Source organism: Scyliorhinus canicula, chromosome 1, assembly GCF_902713615.1.
Source record: "Scyliorhinus canicula chromosome 1, sScyCan1.1, whole genome shotgun sequence".
In the NCBI taxonomy this organism is placed as follows: Eukaryota; Metazoa; Chordata; class Chondrichthyes; order Carcharhiniformes; family Scyliorhinidae; genus Scyliorhinus; species Scyliorhinus canicula.
Window position 1 is genome coordinate 18,754,132 of NC_052146.1, and position 19,897 is coordinate 18,774,028.

General features: G+C 46.5%; 2 protein-coding genes across 5 annotated transcripts in view; one reads left to right on the forward strand and one right to left on the reverse strand.

The window, feature by feature from the left end:
* LOC119975181 (ubiquitin carboxyl-terminal hydrolase 30-like) overlaps positions 1 to 5,604 on the forward strand; it is a 33,182-nt gene extending 27,578 nt beyond the window's left edge. For both annotated transcript variants that reach the window (XM_038814895.1, XM_038814812.1), the window contains 2 exons: positions 3,699 to 3,810; positions 4,898 to 5,604. In XM_038814895.1, coding sequence (XP_038670823.1) covers positions 3,699 to 3,810; positions 4,898 to 5,162 — 377 coding nt within the window. In that variant the 3' untranslated portion in view covers positions 5,163 to 5,604. The remainder of the gene's footprint in view (positions 1 to 3,698; positions 3,811 to 4,897) is intronic.
* A 5,087-nt stretch (positions 5,605 to 10,691) lies between these two features.
* alkbh2 (alkB homolog 2, alpha-ketoglutarate dependent dioxygenase) lies at positions 10,692 to 19,896 on the reverse strand. Of its 3 annotated transcripts, none has more exons than XM_038815008.1 (4): positions 19,833 to 19,896; positions 18,364 to 18,722; positions 15,755 to 15,953; positions 10,692 to 13,373 (listed from the first exon to the last, which is right to left on the reverse strand). In XM_038815008.1, the coding sequence occupies exons 2-4, from the start codon at positions 18,671 to 18,673 to the stop codon at positions 13,064 to 13,066; spliced, it is 819 nt and encodes a 272-aa protein (XP_038670936.1). In that variant the 5' UTR covers positions 18,674 to 18,722; positions 19,833 to 19,896; the 3' UTR covers positions 10,692 to 13,063. The 3 variants fall into 3 exon arrangements, with proteins under 3 accessions (XP_038670936.1, XP_038670927.1, XP_038671022.1); XM_038814999.1 differs by having other exon boundaries at positions 19,797 to 19,885; XM_038815094.1 differs by lacking the exon at positions 19,833 to 19,896 and adding an exon at positions 19,691 to 19,770.
* Between the last annotated feature and the right edge of the window lies 1 nt (position 19,897).

Genomic DNA, 19,897 nt, shown 5'->3' on the forward strand with positions numbered 1-19,897 from the left:
CTTACAGGGAGGAACAATGAACGACTGTCCCTAAGCAAAGTGTAGCTCCTTTGCCATCTATCTCTCCAATTAATTGATCTATCCTAACCTTAAATATGTTCAACAATGGAGCTTCCACAACCCTCTGGGACAGAGAATTCCAAAGATTCACAACCCTTTGAGTGAACACGTTTCTCCTCAGTCCTGAATAATTGGTCCCTCAGCCTGAGAATGTGTCCCCATGTTCTAGATTCCCCAATCAGGGGGAACAATCTCTCAGTGGCCACCCTATCAAACCCCCTCAGAATGTTTTAGGTTTTAGACGAAGCCTGTGTGGAATATAAGGAAAGTAGGAAGGAACTTAAGCAAGGAGTCAGGAGGGCTAGAAGGGGGTCACGAAAAGTCATTGGCAAATAGGGTTAAGGAAAATCCAACGGCTTTTTACACGTACATAAAAAGCAAGAGGGTATCCAGGGAAAGGGTTGGCCCACTGAAGGATAGCAAGGGAATCTGTGTGTGGAGCCAGAGGAAATGGACGAGGTACTAAATGAATACTTTGCATCAGTATTCACTAAAGAGAAGGAATTGGTGGATGTTGAGTCTGGAGAAGGGTGTGTAGACAGCCTGGGTCACATTGAGATCCAAAAAGACGAGGTGTTGGGCGTCTTGAAAAATATTATGGTAGATAAGTTCCCCAGGGCCTGATGGGATCTACCCCAGAATAATGAAGGAGGCTAGAGAGGAAATTGCTGAGTCCTTGACAGAAATCTTTGGATCCTCACTGTCTTCAGCTGATGTCCCGGAGGACTGGAGAATAGCCAATGTTGTTCCTTTGTTTAAGAAGGGTAGCAAGGATATCCAAGGGAACTACAGGCCGGTGAGCCTTACGTCAGTGGTAGGGAAATTACTGGAGAGAATTCATCGAGACAGGATCTACTCCCATTTGGAAACAAATGGACGTATTAGCGAGAGGCAGCATGGTTTTGTGAAGGGGAGGTCGTGTCTCACTAACTTGATAGAGTTTTTCAAAGAGGTCACAAAGATGATTAATGCAGGTAGGGCCGTGGATGTTGTCTATATGGACTTCAGTAAGGTCTTTGACAAGGTCCCTCATGGCAGACTGGTACAAAAGGTGAAGTCACACGGGATCAGGGGTGAGCTGGCAAGATGGATACAGAACTGGCTAGGTCATAGAAGGCAGAGAGTAGCAATGGAAGGGTGCTTTTCTGATTGGAGGGCTGTGACTAGTGGTGTTCTGCAGGGATCAGTGTTGGGACCTTTGCTGTTTGTAGTATATATAAATGATTTGGAGGAAAATGTAACTGGTCTGATTAGTAAGTTTGCAGACGACACAAAGGTTGGTGGAATTACGGTTAGCGATGAGGACTGTTGGAGGATACAGCAGGATTTTGATCGTTTGGAGACTTGGGCAGAGAGTTTCATCCGGACAAATGTGAGGTAATGCATTTTGGAAGATCTAGTGCAGGCCGGGAATATACAGTGAATGGTAGAACCCTCAAAGAGTATTGACAGTCAGAGAGATCTAGATGTACAGGTCCACAGGTCACTGAAAGGGGCAACACAGGTGGAGAAGGTAGTCAAGAAGGCATACGGCATGCTTGCCTTCATTGGCCGGGGCATTGAGTATAAGAATTGGCAAGTCATGTTGCAGCTATATAGAACCTTAGTTAGGCCACACTTGGAGTATAGTGTTCAATTCTGGTCGCCTCACTACCAGAAGGATGTGGAGGCTTTAGAGAGGGTGCAGAAGAGATTTACAAGGATGTTGCCTTGTATGGAGGGCATTAGCTATGAGGAGCGGTTGAATAAACTCGGTTTGTTCTCACTGGAACGACGGAGGTTGAGAGGCGACCTGATGGAGGTCTACAAAATTATGAGGGGCAGAGAGAGAGTGGATAGTCAGAGACTTTCTTCCAGGGTAGAGGAGTCAATTACTAGGGGGCATAGGTTTAAGGTGCGAGGGGCAAGGTTTAGAGGAGATGTACGAGGCAAGTTTTTTTACACAGAGGGTAGTGGGTGCCTGGAACTCGCTGCCGGAGGAGGTGGTGGAAGTCGAGGCATCTTGACAAATGCATGAATAGGGTGGGAATGGAAGGATACAGACCTCGGAAGTGTAGAAGATTTTAGTTTTAGACGGACAGCATGGTCGGTGCAGGCTTGGAGGGCCAAAGGGCCTGTTCCTGTGCTGTACTTTTCTTTGTTCTTTATTTCAATGAGATCACACCTCATTCTTCTGAACTCCAGAGAGTTAACCCCATTTGCTTAACCTCTCATCACAGGACAACTGCCTTATCGCAGAGACAATTTACTGAATCTTCGCTGTAGCGTCTCCAAAGCAACTATACCCTTTCTTAAATGTGGAGACCAAAACTGCACACAGTATTCCAGATGTGGACTTACCAAAACTAATACTGTACTCCAGTCCCCTTTCATTAAAGCCAACGTACTATTTGCCTTCTAATTGCTTGCTGCACCTGCATGCCAACTTTCTGCCTTCCTTGCGCAAGCACAGTCAAATCTCTCTCTGTACATCAACGTTTCTTGTGAATATAAAAATATTCTGCTTTTTTATTCTTGTCACCGAAGTGAATAAGTTCACATTTCCCTCCACCTGCCATGTTGTTGGCCACTGACTGAACAGAAATTTCCCTTTTTGAGGCAGAGCTTTGCAGCAGATGGGAAAAGCGGCATTGAAGCCACCGGCCCGTGTATTGTTAGCAAAATTCAACAGGGGCCACAGCTGGAGTATTGTGTGCAGTTCTGGAATCCACACTATAGGAGGGATGTGATAGCTGTGGAAATGGTGCAGAGGAGATTTACCAGGATGTTGTAGGGGCTGGAGAGTTTTAGCTATGAAGAGAGGTTGGATAGACTGGGGTTATTTTCCTTGGAGCAGAGGAGACTGAGGGGACGCACGATTGACATGTATCATTAATTATGAGGAAAAATGAAAATCGCTTATTGTCACGAGTAGGCTTCAATGAGGTTACTGTGAAAAGCCCCTAGTCGCCACATTCCGGCGTCTGTCCGGGGAGGCTGGTACGGGAACATAGATAGAATAAACGTTTACCCTTGGTGGAGGGCTCAATGCCCAGGGGGCATAGATTTAAGGTAAGGGGCAGGAGGATTAGAGGGGATGTGGGGGGAAACATTTTCCACCCAGAGGTTGGTAGAGTCTGGAACTCGCTGCCTATAAGGGTGATGGAGGCAGAGATCCTCAGCATTGAATAAATATTTAGATGTGTACTTGTGATGCCAAAGCATACGAGGCTATGGACAAAGTGCAGGAAAATTTTTGACTGGCGCAGACATCGGGCCTTTCTGAGCTATGACATCCTCCCCAGCCCTGCAGAGAGGAGTGACAGAGTGCACTATTACACCACTGGTGAGGGAGGGGATAATTGCGACGGGACTTACCACCGATGTATAATGCGATTTGGACCTCTTGAGATTTTGCGCTCCTGTGGCTATTCACGCCTGATGCAAATAGGAGCGCAAGATCCCAGCCAATATCCCTTTGCGGCCTCTGTGTCCTTCCCCACAGCTTATCTTCCACCTAACTTAGTGACATTGGTTAATTTGACACATTGCATATATTAGATACGTACGCAAACTTCAATGTCATTGTCTCCCAGCAGCTGTCAGTTCACTTCAATAATGGTTCTTTAAATTTTATTTTCCTGTTTGTCTCCTTTCAGGATTCATGCAGCCCAGTCTGAGTAAAATGCAAGTTGCAAACGGAGCATGTGCATCATCTCTGCTATCCGCTTCTTTTGCAACCTCTCCGTCTCCTGTAACTCGAAGTTACGCGTGAGTCTTTCGATTTAATTTTTTCTCCCCCGAAGGCTTAATTTTGTTTTTGTTTTTATACGGACCTAATGGCGCATCAGAATGCACTTCAGAATCGAAAGATCCTTCAAGTGGGTTTCCAGGATGAATCTGGTATTGCAAAGAACAAAGAAAAGTACAGCACAGGAACAGGCCCTTCGGCCCTCCAAACCTGTGCCGACCATGCTGCCCGTCTAAACTAAAATCTTCTCCACTTCCTGGGTCCGTTTCCCTATGTTCCTATCCTATTCATGTATTTGTTAAGATGCCCCTTAAACGTCACTATCATCTCTGCTTCCACTACCACCTCCGGCAGCGAGTTCCAGGCATCCACTACCCTCTGTGTAAAAAAAAACGTGCCTCGTACATCTCCTCTAAACCTTGCCCCTTGCACCTTAAACCAACGTCCCTAGTAATTGACCCCTCTACCCTGGGGAAAAGCCTCTGACTATCCATCCTGTCTATGCCCCTCATAATTTTGTAGACCTCTGTCAGGTCGCCCCTCAACCTCTGTCGTTCCAGTGAGAACAAACCGAGTTTTTCAACCGCTCCTCATAGCTAATGCCCTCCATACCAGACAACATCCTGGTAAATCTCTTCTGCACCCTCTCTAAAGCCTCCACATCGTTCTGGTAGTGTGGCGACCAGAATTGAACACTATACCCCAAGTGTGGCCTAACTAAGATTCTGTAATAGTGCTGGCTTTCTGCCAATAAAGGGCCCTCAGGCACTTCTTTGAAGACAAAAAATAATTACCGAGAAATGCACTTTCTACTCAAAGGAACATTTTGCAGAGCTGTGGGGGAAAGAACAAGGGATGGGGATTAATTGGTTTGCTGGCACAGGCAAGATGGGCTGAATGACCTCCTGTGCTTGTATCATATGATGATTCCATTCACTTTCCATTTCTTGTCGGAGCACATTCTTGTGCGAGCAATAAAATATCAAATAAATTGTGTCACTTTTGATGTCAGAAACAACACTTCTATTGGCTGAACAAAAGGGAGGAGAGGGAAAGAAAGAACACCTTTCTCCAGCATGACAGCACTGTTCTGCTTTATTCCCGCAGCACGTCGATGTATTTGTTCCGACTGATGTCTGTGGTTGTCCATCATGGTGACATACACTCGGGCCACTTCGTGACCTACCGCCGTTCGCCGTCCACCTCGAAGAACCCGGCGGTGGTGAGCAACCAGTGGCTGTGGATATCGGACGACACGGTGCGCAGAGCCAACACGCAGGAAGTACTCGCCTCCAACGCTTACTTGCTCTTCTACGAGCGGGTTCGGCCCCTGGTGAGGCGGGCGAGCCGGGAGTTTGGGTCGGAGGAGTGAGCAGAATGTTGGGCGTTTGGCTGGTGCGGTAAAGAGACAAATAAGCTTCATGGTTTTTTTTTTAAAGAGGAATCCAATTGCCGAAAGGAACAGGAGCCCAACGATTACCCACCCAGATACTCAACTCAATATTTGTGCAGTAAACCAAGAGTTTGCGAGGTCTGTTGTATTTTTTTTTAAATGTATTGATTTGTCACTTAATTCCATCGCAAAAGTTCCACAAAAGGGAGTAATGGCGATATATTTATGAACTTGACTGTGTGCTTGAAGCAGTTGAGAAACGTTATTGCAGAGAAAAGTCAGAGTTAGCTCAGCAATGTCATGATGAGGGCAGCACGGTGGCAAAGTGAGTAGCACAGCTGCCTCACGGCGCCGAGGTCCCAGGTTCGATCCCGGCTCTGGGTCACTGTCCGTGTGGAGTTTGCACATTCTCCCCGTGTTTGCGTGGGTTTCGCCCCCACAACCCAAAAAGGTGCAATCTAGGTGGATTGGCCACTCTAAATTGCCCCTTAATTGGAAAAATGATTGGGTACACTAAATTTATTAAAAAAAAAAGCAATGTCATGATGGATTGTTGAGTCGAAAGCCTAAAGTGAGATATCAAATCAGCCACATGTATCTATCCAGGTTGGAACAATCACCTTTTCGGGCACTGGCCAGTTGCGTATTGCTGCAGCCATGGCTCAGATCGCAAAAGGGGCTGTCACTGCCAGTCACAGGCTTAGTGTGAAGGTTTTAGTGAAAGATTGAAGAAGCTTGCTTGACGACTTGGTAGGCGCGTGCAGTGCATGTACAGATGGTCCCAGGTTCTCTCCAGTCTGTGCTAATTCCAACACAGGATAACAGTAGAGAATGCTTTATTTACCCTGTGCAGAGAGGGCAACGTTTTGAGTTCTAATTACCTGCTGCCTGACTGAGAGGCCTGTCAGGTTAGACTAGACTGTGGTGCCCCAACCCAGTCGGATGATCTACTCACACTCCCTATTGAGATTTGTGCACCAAGGGCTCAGGTGCAGCACTGTAGGATCAGCAGTGCCTATGGGACCATGTCTCAGCAAGAGTTGACACCTTCAGAGAGAAGAAATAGGTCGAAGAACATGACAGATCATGTGAATTGTAATGTACCAAATCGCTGATGTGTTATTTTCGCTGCCATGAAACATGCCGGGAGAAGAGGTGACACAATCTCTGAACATAAACAGTTAGGAAGTGATTTTCGGCAGTTTCCAGAAAGTGGGATCACACTAATAACTGTGAACCCTCACTAGTGAGGGAGTGTATTCCCAGGAGTCAGGCATGGTTTTCTGATCGCATGGAGTGCCTGCGTGAAATAACAAGAAGTGAGTTCTTTATTGTATGGGTGAAAGTTCTGTGATCGGCCAACCTGAAGCAGTCACGTACAACAAAAATAAACCGTGGGTGATTTATATTCGAGTCTCAGCCCTGTCAACTGGATAATGAAACAAGTCAAGCTGGGAGAGACGGAATCTGCTAAACTTCTGTGCCAAGTTTGAAGCCTGATTTTGGCCAGACAACTATTGGCCTCACTCCCCAGGTTAGAAAAGGGGGGAATTAAGCCAGTAATCTACCCATTTCCTTTACCCTCTCAGTATTGGACCCCCTTCTTCAGTCAGAAGGTACATGAATCATTCATTGCCTGATGGCAGTAAGAATGCTTGCACAGGTTAGAGCAACAGCCACCCGGTCATCCATGGGTTGATTTGCATTGGCACCCAGTCTTATTCAGCACTGTTCAGGCGCTGTGAAGAAGTGCCCTTTTTGTTGGCTGTCTTCTGTTCTGTTTCAAGTTGACTGTTTTAAAAAAAAAAATCTGTACAAATCGGTGTGCCCCTTGTACCCCCTTCATTATCACCTCTGAATCTTTTTCGTGGGAGACTGTTCAACATGCACACAGTCTGTTTATAACCTCAGGTGAAGCTATGTACAGGCCGGTTGCTTTATTTTGTGAAAAGGACCACCTGAGTTGACAAGCCTGTGATTTCCCCTTTCTCCGAGCACTGGTGGGCAAAGGCACTGCACGGTGATGTGTTGCACTAAGCGGGTCGCGTTCCATTGGGGTTGGTTTAGCTCACTCTGCTAAATTGCTGGCTTTTACAGCAGACCAAGCAGGCCAGCAGCATGGTTCGATTCCCGTACCAGGCTCCCCGGACAAGCGCCGGAATGTGGCGACTAGGGGCTTTTCACAGTAACTTCATTGAAGCCTACTCGTGACAATAAGCGATTTTCATTTTCATTGCTGCTTTCTGCTAAATCAGCTGCTTTCTGACGAGGCAGAGCCACAATTAGCCGGAGTTTCCACTGACGAGGGGGGAAAATCCAGTTCCGGTTCACTTCTCCTACAACTACATATTTGTGTGTGCAATGGGTTGTGAGTATCGTGGGCGGTGTGTACAGTGGGTAAGAACAAGAAATTGACTTTGAAGCCGTCCCTGGTTGAATAGCTCCCCAGAGCCCGAAATACTCAACCTCACAGCGGGAGTTGACATGCAGCACTGCCTTTACCACTCCGGGGAAGAGGGTGCTGGGGAGCCTGTGTACTGTACTCCATGAACACTCCCATCTCATGGTGTATGAGTTGAAGTGTTAATCACACTGGGTCATAGACTGCAGCTGGAGTGGATGTGACACACCACACTGCACCGTGTGGCAGGCAATAATGGTGGAGGGCTGGTTATATGGAAGGAAGGGAATGGGTGTTTGCTCGGGTGAGCTTTTCTCCAATTTTCTATGCACAATATATACACCACCCGACAGTAAGCTTTATTATTCCACCACTGTGTAATGCAAGTATAAGTTTAGTATTCAAGTGAGGTACTCTCACCTCAGTCATCACTTCATTTCAGTATCAGTAATTTCTGGAGTGGTCTGTGATATATGACTGGATGAAGCTATGGGAAATAAAGAGTCTGTTCTACAAATAGGATTGGAGGAAGTTTGAAAGGTGCCCTGTCCCCATGACAAACCCGGTGTGGATCTGAACCACAAATACCAGGGACGCCCCACGTTCATAGAATCTACAGTTCAGGAGGCCATTCGGCCCATCGCTTCTTCACCGATCCTAGGAAAGAGCATCCTACTGAAGCTCACGTCTCCATCCTATCCCCGTAACCCAGTAACTCCACCTAACCTTTTGGACACTTAAGGGGCAATTTATCATGGCCAATCCACCTAACCTGCACATCTTTGGACTGTGGGAGGAAACCGGAGGAACGGGGAGCACGTGCAAACACCACACAGACAGTTACTGAGGCTGGAATTGAATCTGGGTCCCTGGAGCTATGAGGCAGCAGTGCTAACCACTGTGCCACCCGTTTGACTAAGTTAGCTGAGCTTAGTTAGGATGGCTACAGTTGATCTCTGTGCCCATGAGGGCAAGGTTCCTGCTGCTGACTTTATCCAGTGACCTCCCTTCTCTGCCATAAAGTTCATCTCTGTGGACATTAGGTAATGACTGGATCAGGCTTGGCAGTGACATTCAGTATGATCATGCAATCTGCAGACACTCACTCACTGCGATTTCACAATGACTATGTTTGATTCCTACTCTGTCAAAATCCTACAATTGTCCCCCAATGTCCTCTTATAGTTCTCATCTTCTCTGAGAGGATTCTGGGGTATATGATTCCATAAACGCTGACCATCTGCCAGTACCTCATTTAGTCTTTGTCCGTAACTATACCTAGTATGGTTTTCATCTGGGTGTGCGTTCTGAGCAGAGCTCACTGGATTGTGAATCCAGGTTGTTCCGGCTGAGTTCAGGAAGCTTTAGGGAGCAGATTTTTTCATTGGCTGGTGCAATTACACCTGGGGCAGGAGCCTGGTGAGATCTGTTGGTGGTGGGCAGGATGTATTGGCAACACTGCCACACATAAACCGTCTGCCAGAATAGTTTCTGATGTGAATCCTTCTACTTTGCTGCAAGTATTATTCCTGAAAAGGGTGTCCCGCCAAATATGGATGAGCTGTGTGGGGCTGCATCCTTGTCCACCTGGAGTTGGATAGTTTACTATGCCTGTCAGTAGTTTGATGAAACCTAACAGACGTCCTGATGAAAGAGGGTTGTGTTAAGGAAGTGCTGCTGTAATCATTTGTTTCAACTTTCAATTCAATTAAAAGGGTGACACAGTGCTTAGCACCGCTGCCTCACAACGCCAGGGACCCGGGTCCAATTCAGGCCTTGGGTTACTGTCTGTGTGGCGTTTTCACTTTTTCCCCCCCCGTGTCTGCGGGGGTTCCTCCGGGTGCTCCGGTTTCCTTCCACAGTCCAAAGATGTGCAGGATTGCGCATGCTAAATTGCCCCTTAGTGTCCAGAGGTTTGGTGGGGTTAATGGGGTTGCATGGATAGGACAGAGAGGAGTGCGGGGACAGAGAGAGCGGTTGGGGTGTGTTTACAGAGGGTCCGTGTCGACGCAATGGGCCGAATGGGCTCCTTCTGCCCTGTAGAGATTATGCAAAGATGAGAGTGATTGGTGCCTCTAGGTTGAATCTGGTGTGACCTAGGCTGCAAAAGAGTAAAGCCCAGTTAGCTGGTTCCAGTCCATTTTTAATTTTAATTCAACAGTACAGCTTTCTGGCTGCCTTACTCCTGTCCCAAAAGAACAGCAGCAGGCCATTCAGCCTTCCTGGGAGAGTTCCAGATTTCCCACTAACTTTAGTATGAAAAAGTGCTTCCTGATTTTATTCATAAATGGCTTGGTTGGAAGGCTCAACTACAGTATGTCTGAGTGTTACTGTTTCCACACCTTGTTGAATACATGACAGTATCCAGAAATCTCAGCCCTATTTTGCAAACCTGAGCAGAGTTTGTGTTTATCCCAAAGACTTGATTATAGATCATTCTGTAGCTGTTTATGTATTGAATTGAGTGTAGGGACTCCTCAAAGTGCCCTTAGTTCTTTGTACCTTGATTGACAGTCTGCTTTATTTTGTACTTTATTGCATGTCTACTGTATGTGGGAAATGGAGTAAGACCAACCTTCTAAAGCTACCAGAAACGTTGATGGTGGTCATTCCAGTGCGAGCCAAGGTTTGTTAACTGTTGCGTATGGACCCTTCATTGCAGACACCAGCCCTGCTGCGCCTGAAGCACGCATGGGTAACATCAGCTCAGTGCTGTCCTACAGAGGTGTGTCGAAGGGCAGCGATGGTGGAGTCTGCTGCAAAGCAGGCATGTATGTGGAGGGGTGAGAAAGCCTGGACTATGAGGCATGTGCCTCAAATAATCTATGCGCCCAGTCAACCTGAATAGGCATTCTTCAGTGTCGAGGCCTGCCTTAACGGTTGGTGTACCAGTTAAATCCCTGAAGGTATAACCGAGAGGTTGTGCCAACGCGCGAGATGGAGAGTGTGGGAAACTTCAAATGTTTGATTTTAATATTTTTGTGAGAAAATAACGTGAAGTCTTGATTGTATGAACAAGAAACTATGAAAAGAGCACATTTTGCACTAACTCACTAATTGTACATGTGTGTATATGTATATATGAATGAAAAGGTTGCAGCAGAAAGTATTTTCCAAGTGTTTTAATTAATTTGTCAGACAAAAAGTAATAAAATTTTCTTTGGGCTAACAAATCTCCACTTGTGTATTTTTACTAATGCTTTGAACTTCACTGCCTTGTTCCTCCTAAACTCCCCATGGTGTTCAAATAAAGACTTATCACAGTGTCCTGTTCCAGCTCATTCATAGAAACCCTACAGTACAGAAAGAGGCCATTTGGCCCATCGAGTCTGCACCAAACTATCACACCCTGACCTAGGCCCACTCCCCTGCCCCATCCCATTACCCCACCTAACCTTTGAACACCAAAGGGCAATTTAGCATAGCCAATCCACCTAACCTGCACATCTTCGGACTGTGGGAGGAAACCCACACAGACAGGGAGAAAGTGCAAACTCCACACACAGTCACCCAAGGCCGGAATCAAACCCGGGTCCCTGGTGCTGTGAGGCAGCAGTGCTAACTCTCCAGGACTACAGAGTTATGGAGCTCCCATCTTCTTTCAGTCATCTTTCTTCCCGGGATTAAGTTTTTCAAACAAAATAATCTTTATTAGTATCACAAGTAGGCTTATATTAACACTGCAATGAAGTCACTGTGAAAAGCCCCTAGTCACCACACTCTGACACCTGTTCAGATACATAGAGGGAGAATTCAGAATGTCCAATTCACCTAACAAGCACATCTTTCAGGACTTGTGGGAGGAAACCCACGCAGACACAGGGAGAACGTGCAGACTCCGCACAGTCACCCAAGCCAGGAATCAAACCCAGGACCCTGGTGCTGTGAAGCAAAGTGCTAACCACTGTGATTCACTGCCTCTTGTTCCACTTCACCTTTACTGTTCAGCCTTGATGATTACCTGCACAGTGGGCCCTAGCCTCATGACATAAGAAATAGGAGCAGGATCAGACATTCAATGAGACCATAGCTAATCCTTTACCCCAACTCCACTTTCTGCCCTCACCCTACTCCCTATGGAGTACCCAAAAATCTTACTGATCTCACCCTTGAACATATTCAATGACTGAGATGCGACTCCAGAGAAACCCCTGCTCCAACCTACTGTATATCTCCCGCCTCAGAACAGCAACACGCCATCTGCACAATCAACATCCTGAGGGATACCATTAACCAGAAACTGAACTGGACTAGCCATATAATTACTACGGCGACAAGAGCAGGCCAGAGGCTAGGGATTCTGTGGTAACTCACCTCCCTGACTCCCCACAGCTTGTCCACCATCTACAAGGTTCAAGTCAGGAGTGTATTGGAATACTCTACACTTCAAGTAGAGTGCAGCTTCAAGAACACTAGATGCTTAGCAGGGCAAAGCTGCCCACTTTATTGGCATCCTATCCACAAACAATTACTCTCCACCACTGACACAGAGTGGCAGCCGTGTGTACCATCGACAAAATGCACTGCAGGACCTCCAGGCTCCTTAGGCAGCACCTTCCAAATCCACAGCCCTACCATCTAGAAGAGCAAGGGCAGCAGACACATGGGAACACCAGCACCTGGAGGTTCCCCTCCAAGCCACTCACCATCCTGACTTACAAATATATTGGCCATTCCGTCACTGATGCTGGGTCAAAATCCTGGAACTCCCTCCCTAACAGCGCCGTGGGTGTACCTACACCACATGGGCTGTCGCAGTTCAAGGCAGCTCACTACAACGTTAAGGGCAACTAGGGATGGGCAATCAATGCTGGCCTAGCCAGCTATGCCCACACCCCATCAGTGCTTTTTAAAACCTTACCTCAGGCAAAAGGTCAGTTACAGCCAGCAGAGAATCCGAGGAAATCCCAGGATAAGGCTCCTTACCAATGCAGAAACCGGTTCTTGAACAGTAAGGGGACCAGATTCTTATTTGAATTCCCCAACAAAACTTTTATTGATTAAAAATGGTCCCTTACCCACTACAGACTTGGGTCTTCCAAATCTAATGAGTTCTAGGCTTCGCCCTTAATCTTTGCTGGATCAGCTGAACCAGCACATGGGATGCTACCATTGGTATCTGTGCACCTGGGAGATAGTTAAGAAGCCAGGCATAAAAATCAGGCCGGTTTCCCCACTCACAATGCCTCCTTCTATCAAGTTGGATATGTTGATTGAAGGATTAAATATCGGCTGGGACACTGGGTGGGGGGAGGAATCACCCTCCTGCTCTTCTTCAAAATAGTACCATGGGATCTTTTACACCCAGCTGAGGGGGCAGACAGGCTGCCAAATTAACATCTCAGCAACAAGAGTGATGGACCAAGAGCTGCTGGCGGCAAACCTTAACCCAGAATGGAGAGAATTCAAACAGGCCAAAAACAAATCTCTCCATCGTTTATCGGCAATCTCCATTGGCTGGGGAGGAGGGGGGACAATCTCAATTCTTTGGTGGAGGCAGAACTTTGCGGAAGGTTAGGTTGACCCTGGGGGTGAGCACTTTCTTGCGGACCGGCAGGCTGTGGTACCAGTAGACATTCGTCGGGTAGTTCATCATCAGCAGGCTGCCATGGACAAGAAGCAGCTTGACCGGTTCCAGGTGGCGTGTAGCACTCCTCCCCCGCGAGTCGCAATGGCGGAAGACGAAGTCCCTGCAGGCGCCAAAGGAAACGGACGCAATAGGGCTGAGAGGCTCCAGTTCCTTCTCATCGTCACGATGCTCCCCGATGTGATCACTTCCATCTTTGTACCTGCGGGTGAAGGATGGAAGATTAGTCCGAGGGTTCTGAATATGCATCCAGCCAGTGGCTGGATTGTGATACAACTTCTTACCAATTAGAATTGCATCGCCTGTTCCACATTTCAGTTTCCCTTTAGTCCCTGGAGATGTTCCTTATTATATACCTTTGATACCTCACCCAATTAGACATTCGTCTGAGGGTAATAATCATTAGAGTGTTTATGTAAGCCTACTTGTGACACAAATAAGGATTATTATTATTAATCCTGCATAATGATGGTCCTAAAATAATGCAACCATGGAAGCGGAGTCCAAACCGCTCCAACTTGAATTTATCCAGTGCATTTAACTGGAGTAAAACATCCCAAAGTGCTGGACAGGAGCACTATGAAACAAACTTTGACACTGAGTTTGCATGGGGAAATTAGCACTGGTACAAACTCCGTCAAAGAGGGAGGGTTTACATCTTAAGAGGGAAAAAAAAAAAGAAAGAGGTTCATGGAGAAAAGTCCAGAACTTTATGGGAATTGGCATCTGGATGCCAATGATGGAGCAAAGAAAATAAGGCAGGTGCAACAGAGCTTGGATTCCTGCAGCGAGTAGCTCACCTGACTCCCCAAAGCCTGGCCACTACCGACAAGCCGTAAGTCAGCAGTGTGGGGGAATCCACTCCACTTGCCTGGATGGAGCAACTAACATGAGAAGTTTGATTATATCCTAAACAAAGCAGCCTACTGGATTGGCACCCTCTCCACCACTGGCAGCAGTTTGTACCATCTACAGGATGCACGGCAGCAAGTCCAAAACTCTTCCACCGAGAAGATGAAAAGCCTGGGAACTGCACCGCCTGCGAGTTGCACTCCCAGACACTTAAGCTTGGAATCCAGGCTCTCATGACAATGGGAAATAGTGACGGAGTGAGGATTATAATACCTATAAATTAACCAGCTAACCAAAACATGTTGAATTCTTTAAAGAGGACCTGTTATTATTTTTAAATGCAAGATAAGACACTGACCAGAGATGGCTACCACAAGTCACCTGATATCCGGTATTACAAGTTGACCACCTTTCCACAATGTTCGACAAGCTACACCTCAAGGACAAGCAAAGGACTTAATTGTATCTTCTTTCAATTTTTATTTGGACTCTGGCATCTGTGCCTGTCTTTTATTATTTCTTCTCGGGTTTAAGAACTTTCTCTTTCTTTGACTCAAGAAAATCTTGTTTGATTGGTTCCTTATTACAAAGTAAATAAGGTTGGATTGGAAAAAGCACCTCCAGGGAAGATAGGCAAGAAGAAATTGTTGTTGCAACCAATCCGAGAGGCTGAATAAAGGAGAGCCAGATTGCCCCTTCTCTCCCGATCGTACAAGTCCCGCACTCCCACTGCAGTTCTGAGGGAATGCTGAATTTGAGGTGCAACCTTTCTTCAGATGAGACATTAAGGCGAGGCCCCATCTGCCCTCTCAAATACATAACAACATATAAAATAGGAGAATGGGCCATTTGGCCCCTCGAGACTCCTCCACCATTCATTAAGGTTACGGTTGATCGGTTTGTGTTTTGAATCCCATAGTTCCATTTACTCCCAATAACCTTTCATTCCCTTGACTAACAAGAATCTATCGACCTCCACCTTAAAAATATGCAATGGCCCCGCTTCCATCACCTTCTGTGGCAGAGAGCTCCAAAGTCGCCCAACCCTCAGAGAAAAGGTTTCTCCTCGTCGCTGGTCCATCAGGGTGACCCCTAATTTCAAAATAGTGCCCCCCATCTCTGGGCTCACCCACAAGATGAAACACCCTTTCCACGTCCACCATATCAATACCGTTCCGGGTCTTATAACCTTCAATCACTACTCACTCTTCTGAACTCCAATGGAAACAAGCCCAGCCTGTCCAGCCTGTTCTCATTCCAGGTATCAATCTAGTAAACCGCCTGCCTCCAATGCATAAAAGATCCCAACACACTATTGAGAAGAACTCCAGGCAAGTTTTAACCTCAATCAACATCAGGAAAACATGATCTGATCATAGTAACATTGCTACGTGTGGGATCTTGCTGTGCATTGACTGGCTGCTGCATTTTCTACATTACACACATAGACGTTTCCAAAATGACTTGATTGGCAGTCCGAAATATGCCAAGGTCATAAAAAGCAGTATATAAACGCAACTCTTCTGCTCAGATTCCCACCCCTTTCATAGAAAGGTGGCCAGCCTCGATGTAGTCAGGATCAAGAACTGTATCTGAACCTCCCCTTCTGCCTCACCGCGATTACAGCCTCTGTTTGCTGCAAGTAATCAGCCTCTTCAAAGCATTTCAGCACCATTACCTTCACCCCCCCCCCCTTGTTCCGTCCCCTCTCCACGGTCTTTGAACATTCACCTGTTGATCAGCACAAAGTTGAACGTGTGTCCTGTAGCCTGTGTTACTCTGTCTCTTATCTTCTCCAGTACAGGAAGCCAAGGTTTAGGGACCAAGGTCACCCCCGAATACGTGTAGGTCAGACCAAGGTCGCCATACGTCACCTGTCTGCGCGGAATATCGTGCCATTTGCCAAACACCTGTACTTTGGTCTGTTCACCTTGAAGTAAACACAATTTGAGAAAAGACAGAGATCACAGTACTTAACCAAACTGGCCAAGATTTTTTAAAAATATAAATTTAGTGTACTCAATTTATTTTTTCCAATTAAGGGACAATTTAGCGTGACCAATCCACCTAACCTGCACATATTTGGGTTGTGCGGGTGAAACCCACGCAAACACAGGGAGAATGTGCAAACTCCACACAGGCAGTGACCCAGAGCCGGGATCGAATCTGCGACCTCGGCACCATGAGGCGGCAATACTAACCATTGTGCCACCGTGCCGCCCCAACCTGGCCAACTTAATCAATTGCCTTGCTAATACCGAAAATTGCAGTTTGATCAGCTCCAAGTTCCCTTTCCAATGAAACAGACTAAACTGATGTAACCTTTCTCCGAGGTTAAACTGCCAGTGCACAAAACAGTCACCGTAGCAGGTGGTCAGGTTTTTTCAAACTGCAGAGGGCTTTGAAGAGGAGCTCATGAAAATGGAAAAAGTTAATCTGAAATATGACTGTCAACTGTCAGAGCGAGCAAGGGATTCCTCTTCACGTTGCATGGAATGTGCAGGGAATGGAGGTCACAACACCAGACAACCTGGTCACGCAATGAGGTTAGAAAGAGCCCTCTGCTGACCATGGATAAATCTTTTAACAAAGGATATTTTCACAGATAAGGGGATGACAGAATGTGTGACATTTACTCATCCATCAATTTGATCAGTTTTTTTAGAACAGTAAAATGAGAGAAAAAGAGTTTGAGAACGCAACAGAACCACGGTAAGAGAATGATTAAAAGAGATTGAGAGGGGCTAAGTGCATATTACAAAATTCATATTGTCACTCTGCCATCCCTTTGTCTAATTATGATTTATTGGTGGCATGCATGAATGTTGCGATCAAAAGTGGAGTTAGTAAAGAAGTTGTGAACAAAGGCAGAGCATTTACTCATACTGGGATTGTGAAATACGTTGTCTCAGCAAAGGCCTGGGTCCTGCGTTGTTACAACTGAATGTGTGGGTACACACTCTGGTGTTTTACACGATGGAGTTGAATCAGAAAGCTGTCCAACAGAACGGGAAAGAGCACTAGAGGAGGAAACCCTGGGATAATTTCAGAAACAATTGAACAATACAAGGACTACTTTAGGATCTTTCTGGATGCACAAATTTAGTTGGGCAGAATGCAAATGAGGAAGGTCAATCGCCCTCTGCAATGGAAAGGCAGCAGATTCTGGAACACAGGCAGTCAGAATGGACCTCGCTTAAATAGAAGCTTTTGATAGCCAAATGAAAATTAGCTGTTACCAACGTTTCTATCCCAGATTCCATCTCATTCAGAAAACAACAGCAGCCCAGCAGTGAGTGAGCCAGGGTTGCAGTTCACAGTGAGCGACCGGTCAGAGGTATCGTTTTTGTTTAAAGGGAACTGTGCTTCTGCACGTTCTCTCCACTGCATCAGGCAGTGGTCTGCACGCAATGTCCTAGGGACCCTGCGGGAAAAGGAAACGGTTGACCTGTCGGATGGTTCCCCGAGCAGATTGTCAAACTAATTTGGCAGAATGCTAAAATTTTCAAACAAGCTCCAAGATGTAACTCGACTGGTGACGAGAAAGGCCTCCCTCCCTGTCCCTACGCACTCAAGAGTCTCAGTGCCCTCCACACGTTGCTCTCGAGGTAGCTGCGGTGGGAGAAAAGACCAATTGTGTATTCTCATGTATTTTCTTGAATTTTGTTTAATTCCCTTTTCTTCCATGTACTGAATGATCTGTTGCGCTGCTTGCAGAAAAATACTTTTCACTGTACCTCGGTACACGTGACAATAAACAAATCCAATCCAATCCAATCGCCACCTCCTTCTGCAACGTGCCTTTGCAAAAGGAGGTCGAGAGAGAGATGCAGCAGTTTTTGTTGAGGTTCATTCTGTGACGCAAGACTCTGTGCTCTACGGACTGTTCCCAGGAATGCTCACAGGGACAAGCGTCAACTACTGCTGGAGGATCATCAACTAGGTGAAAGACACCCTTTGGTCTGCCCATGGCCTGCTAGTTTTCCAACGCAAAGTGAGTGTTGCAAATTGGCACATTCCATAATCTAGGACTATGTCGAAGGTGAGAGGGCGCTAAAACCTGCGATACACAGGGGTGAAATGGGGAAAGGTCACTGTCTAAAGCCTTTCAGCCATAGTACACGGAGAGATTAAGCTCTGTATATAACCCCGCAGATTGTATTTCTGACATGGAGAGAGTTGAAATTGTATTGAGGCACCTCAAGAGTGAAACAAGCTGTGTGGAGGCAAGTTGAATTCTATTACACTTTCTGCAAGATTCAGTTTGAAATGTACTTTTACAACTGTTACAAAAGTATTTTTTTTTGGGTGGGGGGAGAATTCTTCCCACTCCATTGTACCTGAAAAGTACTCCAGCACTTTCTCCAATTGCAAGAATATGTCATCTGCCTCAGATTTGCTGAATATTTTGGTATAATCACAGTTCAGCCCCTCAGCTCTGAGTTGCTTCCAGGAATATTTCACATCTCTCGCTGACTCCTGCTCAGATAAGAGAGGTGGCAGTTCAGTTTCTTCACTTCCTCCGGTCCCGCGTTTCAGTTTCTTCCTCGGACTCTCATCATTCAAATCCACCTGGCATTTTATCTCACACTGTCCTAGTTTGTGATTGTCAGGGTTCTTTGAGTGTTTCATCACAAACTTGTCCATCATTGTCTGGTCACATACAGTACACTGGGGTGCGGAGGTGAACAGCAGCAATCTGTTTGGAAGACAGCATATGTACGTTATAAATGTAGAATCATAGCATTCCTATGGTGCAGGATGCCATTCGGCCCATCGAGTTTGCACCAGCTCTTCGAAAGAGCACTCTACTCATGTCCACTCAACCGTCCAGCCCATCCTATCCCCGTAACCCCATAACCTAACCTGCAAATACCTGGACACTAAGGATGGGCAGCACAGTAGTTAGCACTGTTGCTTCACAGCTCCAGGTTCCATTCCCGGCTTGGGTCACTGTCTGTGCGGAGTCTGAACATTCTCCCCGTGTCTGTGTGGGTTTCCTCTGGTTCTCTCCCACAACTCCCAAAAGACCTGTTGTTAGGTAATTTGGACATTCTGAATTCTCCCTCAGTGTACCCGAACTAATGCCGGAATTAGGGGCTTTTCACAGTAACTTCATTGCAGTGTTAATGTAAGTCTACTTGTGACACTAATAATAAGTAACTTAGCACAGCCAATCCACATAACCTGCACATCTTTGAACTTAGGGAGGAAACCGGAGCACCCGGAGGAAACCCACGCAGACAATGGGGAGAACGTGCAAACTCTACAGAGACAGTCACCCGAGGTGAACCCAGGTTCTTGGCGCTGTGAGGCAGCTAACCACTGTGCCACCTGTGTTACTGTGCCACCCAACATGCTTGACTATAGTCACCACTCCAATGCTGCTTCCATTACCACACCTTTGAGTGGCACAGCCTATACCACCCACACTTTCCAGGCGAGTCAACAGCTCAATCCAAACTTGTTTTTACACAATAACAGAGGATGCTGGAAAAATACAGCAGGTCTGGCAGCATCGGTTAAAGTTGAGTTCTCTTCTTACAGATGATGCCAGACCTACTGAGATTTTCCAACACCCTCTTCGTGTTTCAGAGACCAGCACCCGCAGTATTTTGCTAATTTGAATACATCTCCGCCGTCCTGTGAGAATCACTGGGCCGTTACCATTGCTACTCCTAACTGAAGTGGGGGTAGATCACGACACTGCCTTCTACGGAACAACCCCACTTTTGAGTTGGGGCTGCTAAAGAATTGAAAGGGCTAAGCTTACAGTCGTTGCAAATTTGTCATTCAGCCAGACTCCCACCTCAGCAGAATTCATCATCACACTTTCCCAGCTTAACACTTGACAAACTGCTCACTTCCTACTTC

What these genes read in the sequence shown, in the direction of transcription:
- alkbh2 (XM_038814999.1), bottom strand. Translation starts at nt 19,816, where the DNA reads ATGACAAATTTGCAACGACT. An exon ending in ATGACAAATTTGCAACGACT is followed by an intron (nt 18,723 to 19,796) that starts GTAAGCTTAGCC and finishes TCTTCCAAACAG; the next exon opens with ATTGCTGCTGTTCACCTCCG. An exon ending in AGTGCTGGAGTACTTTTCAG is followed by an intron (nt 15,954 to 18,363) that starts GTACAATGGAGT and finishes GTTTACTTCAAG; the next exon opens with GTGAACAGACCAAAGTACAG.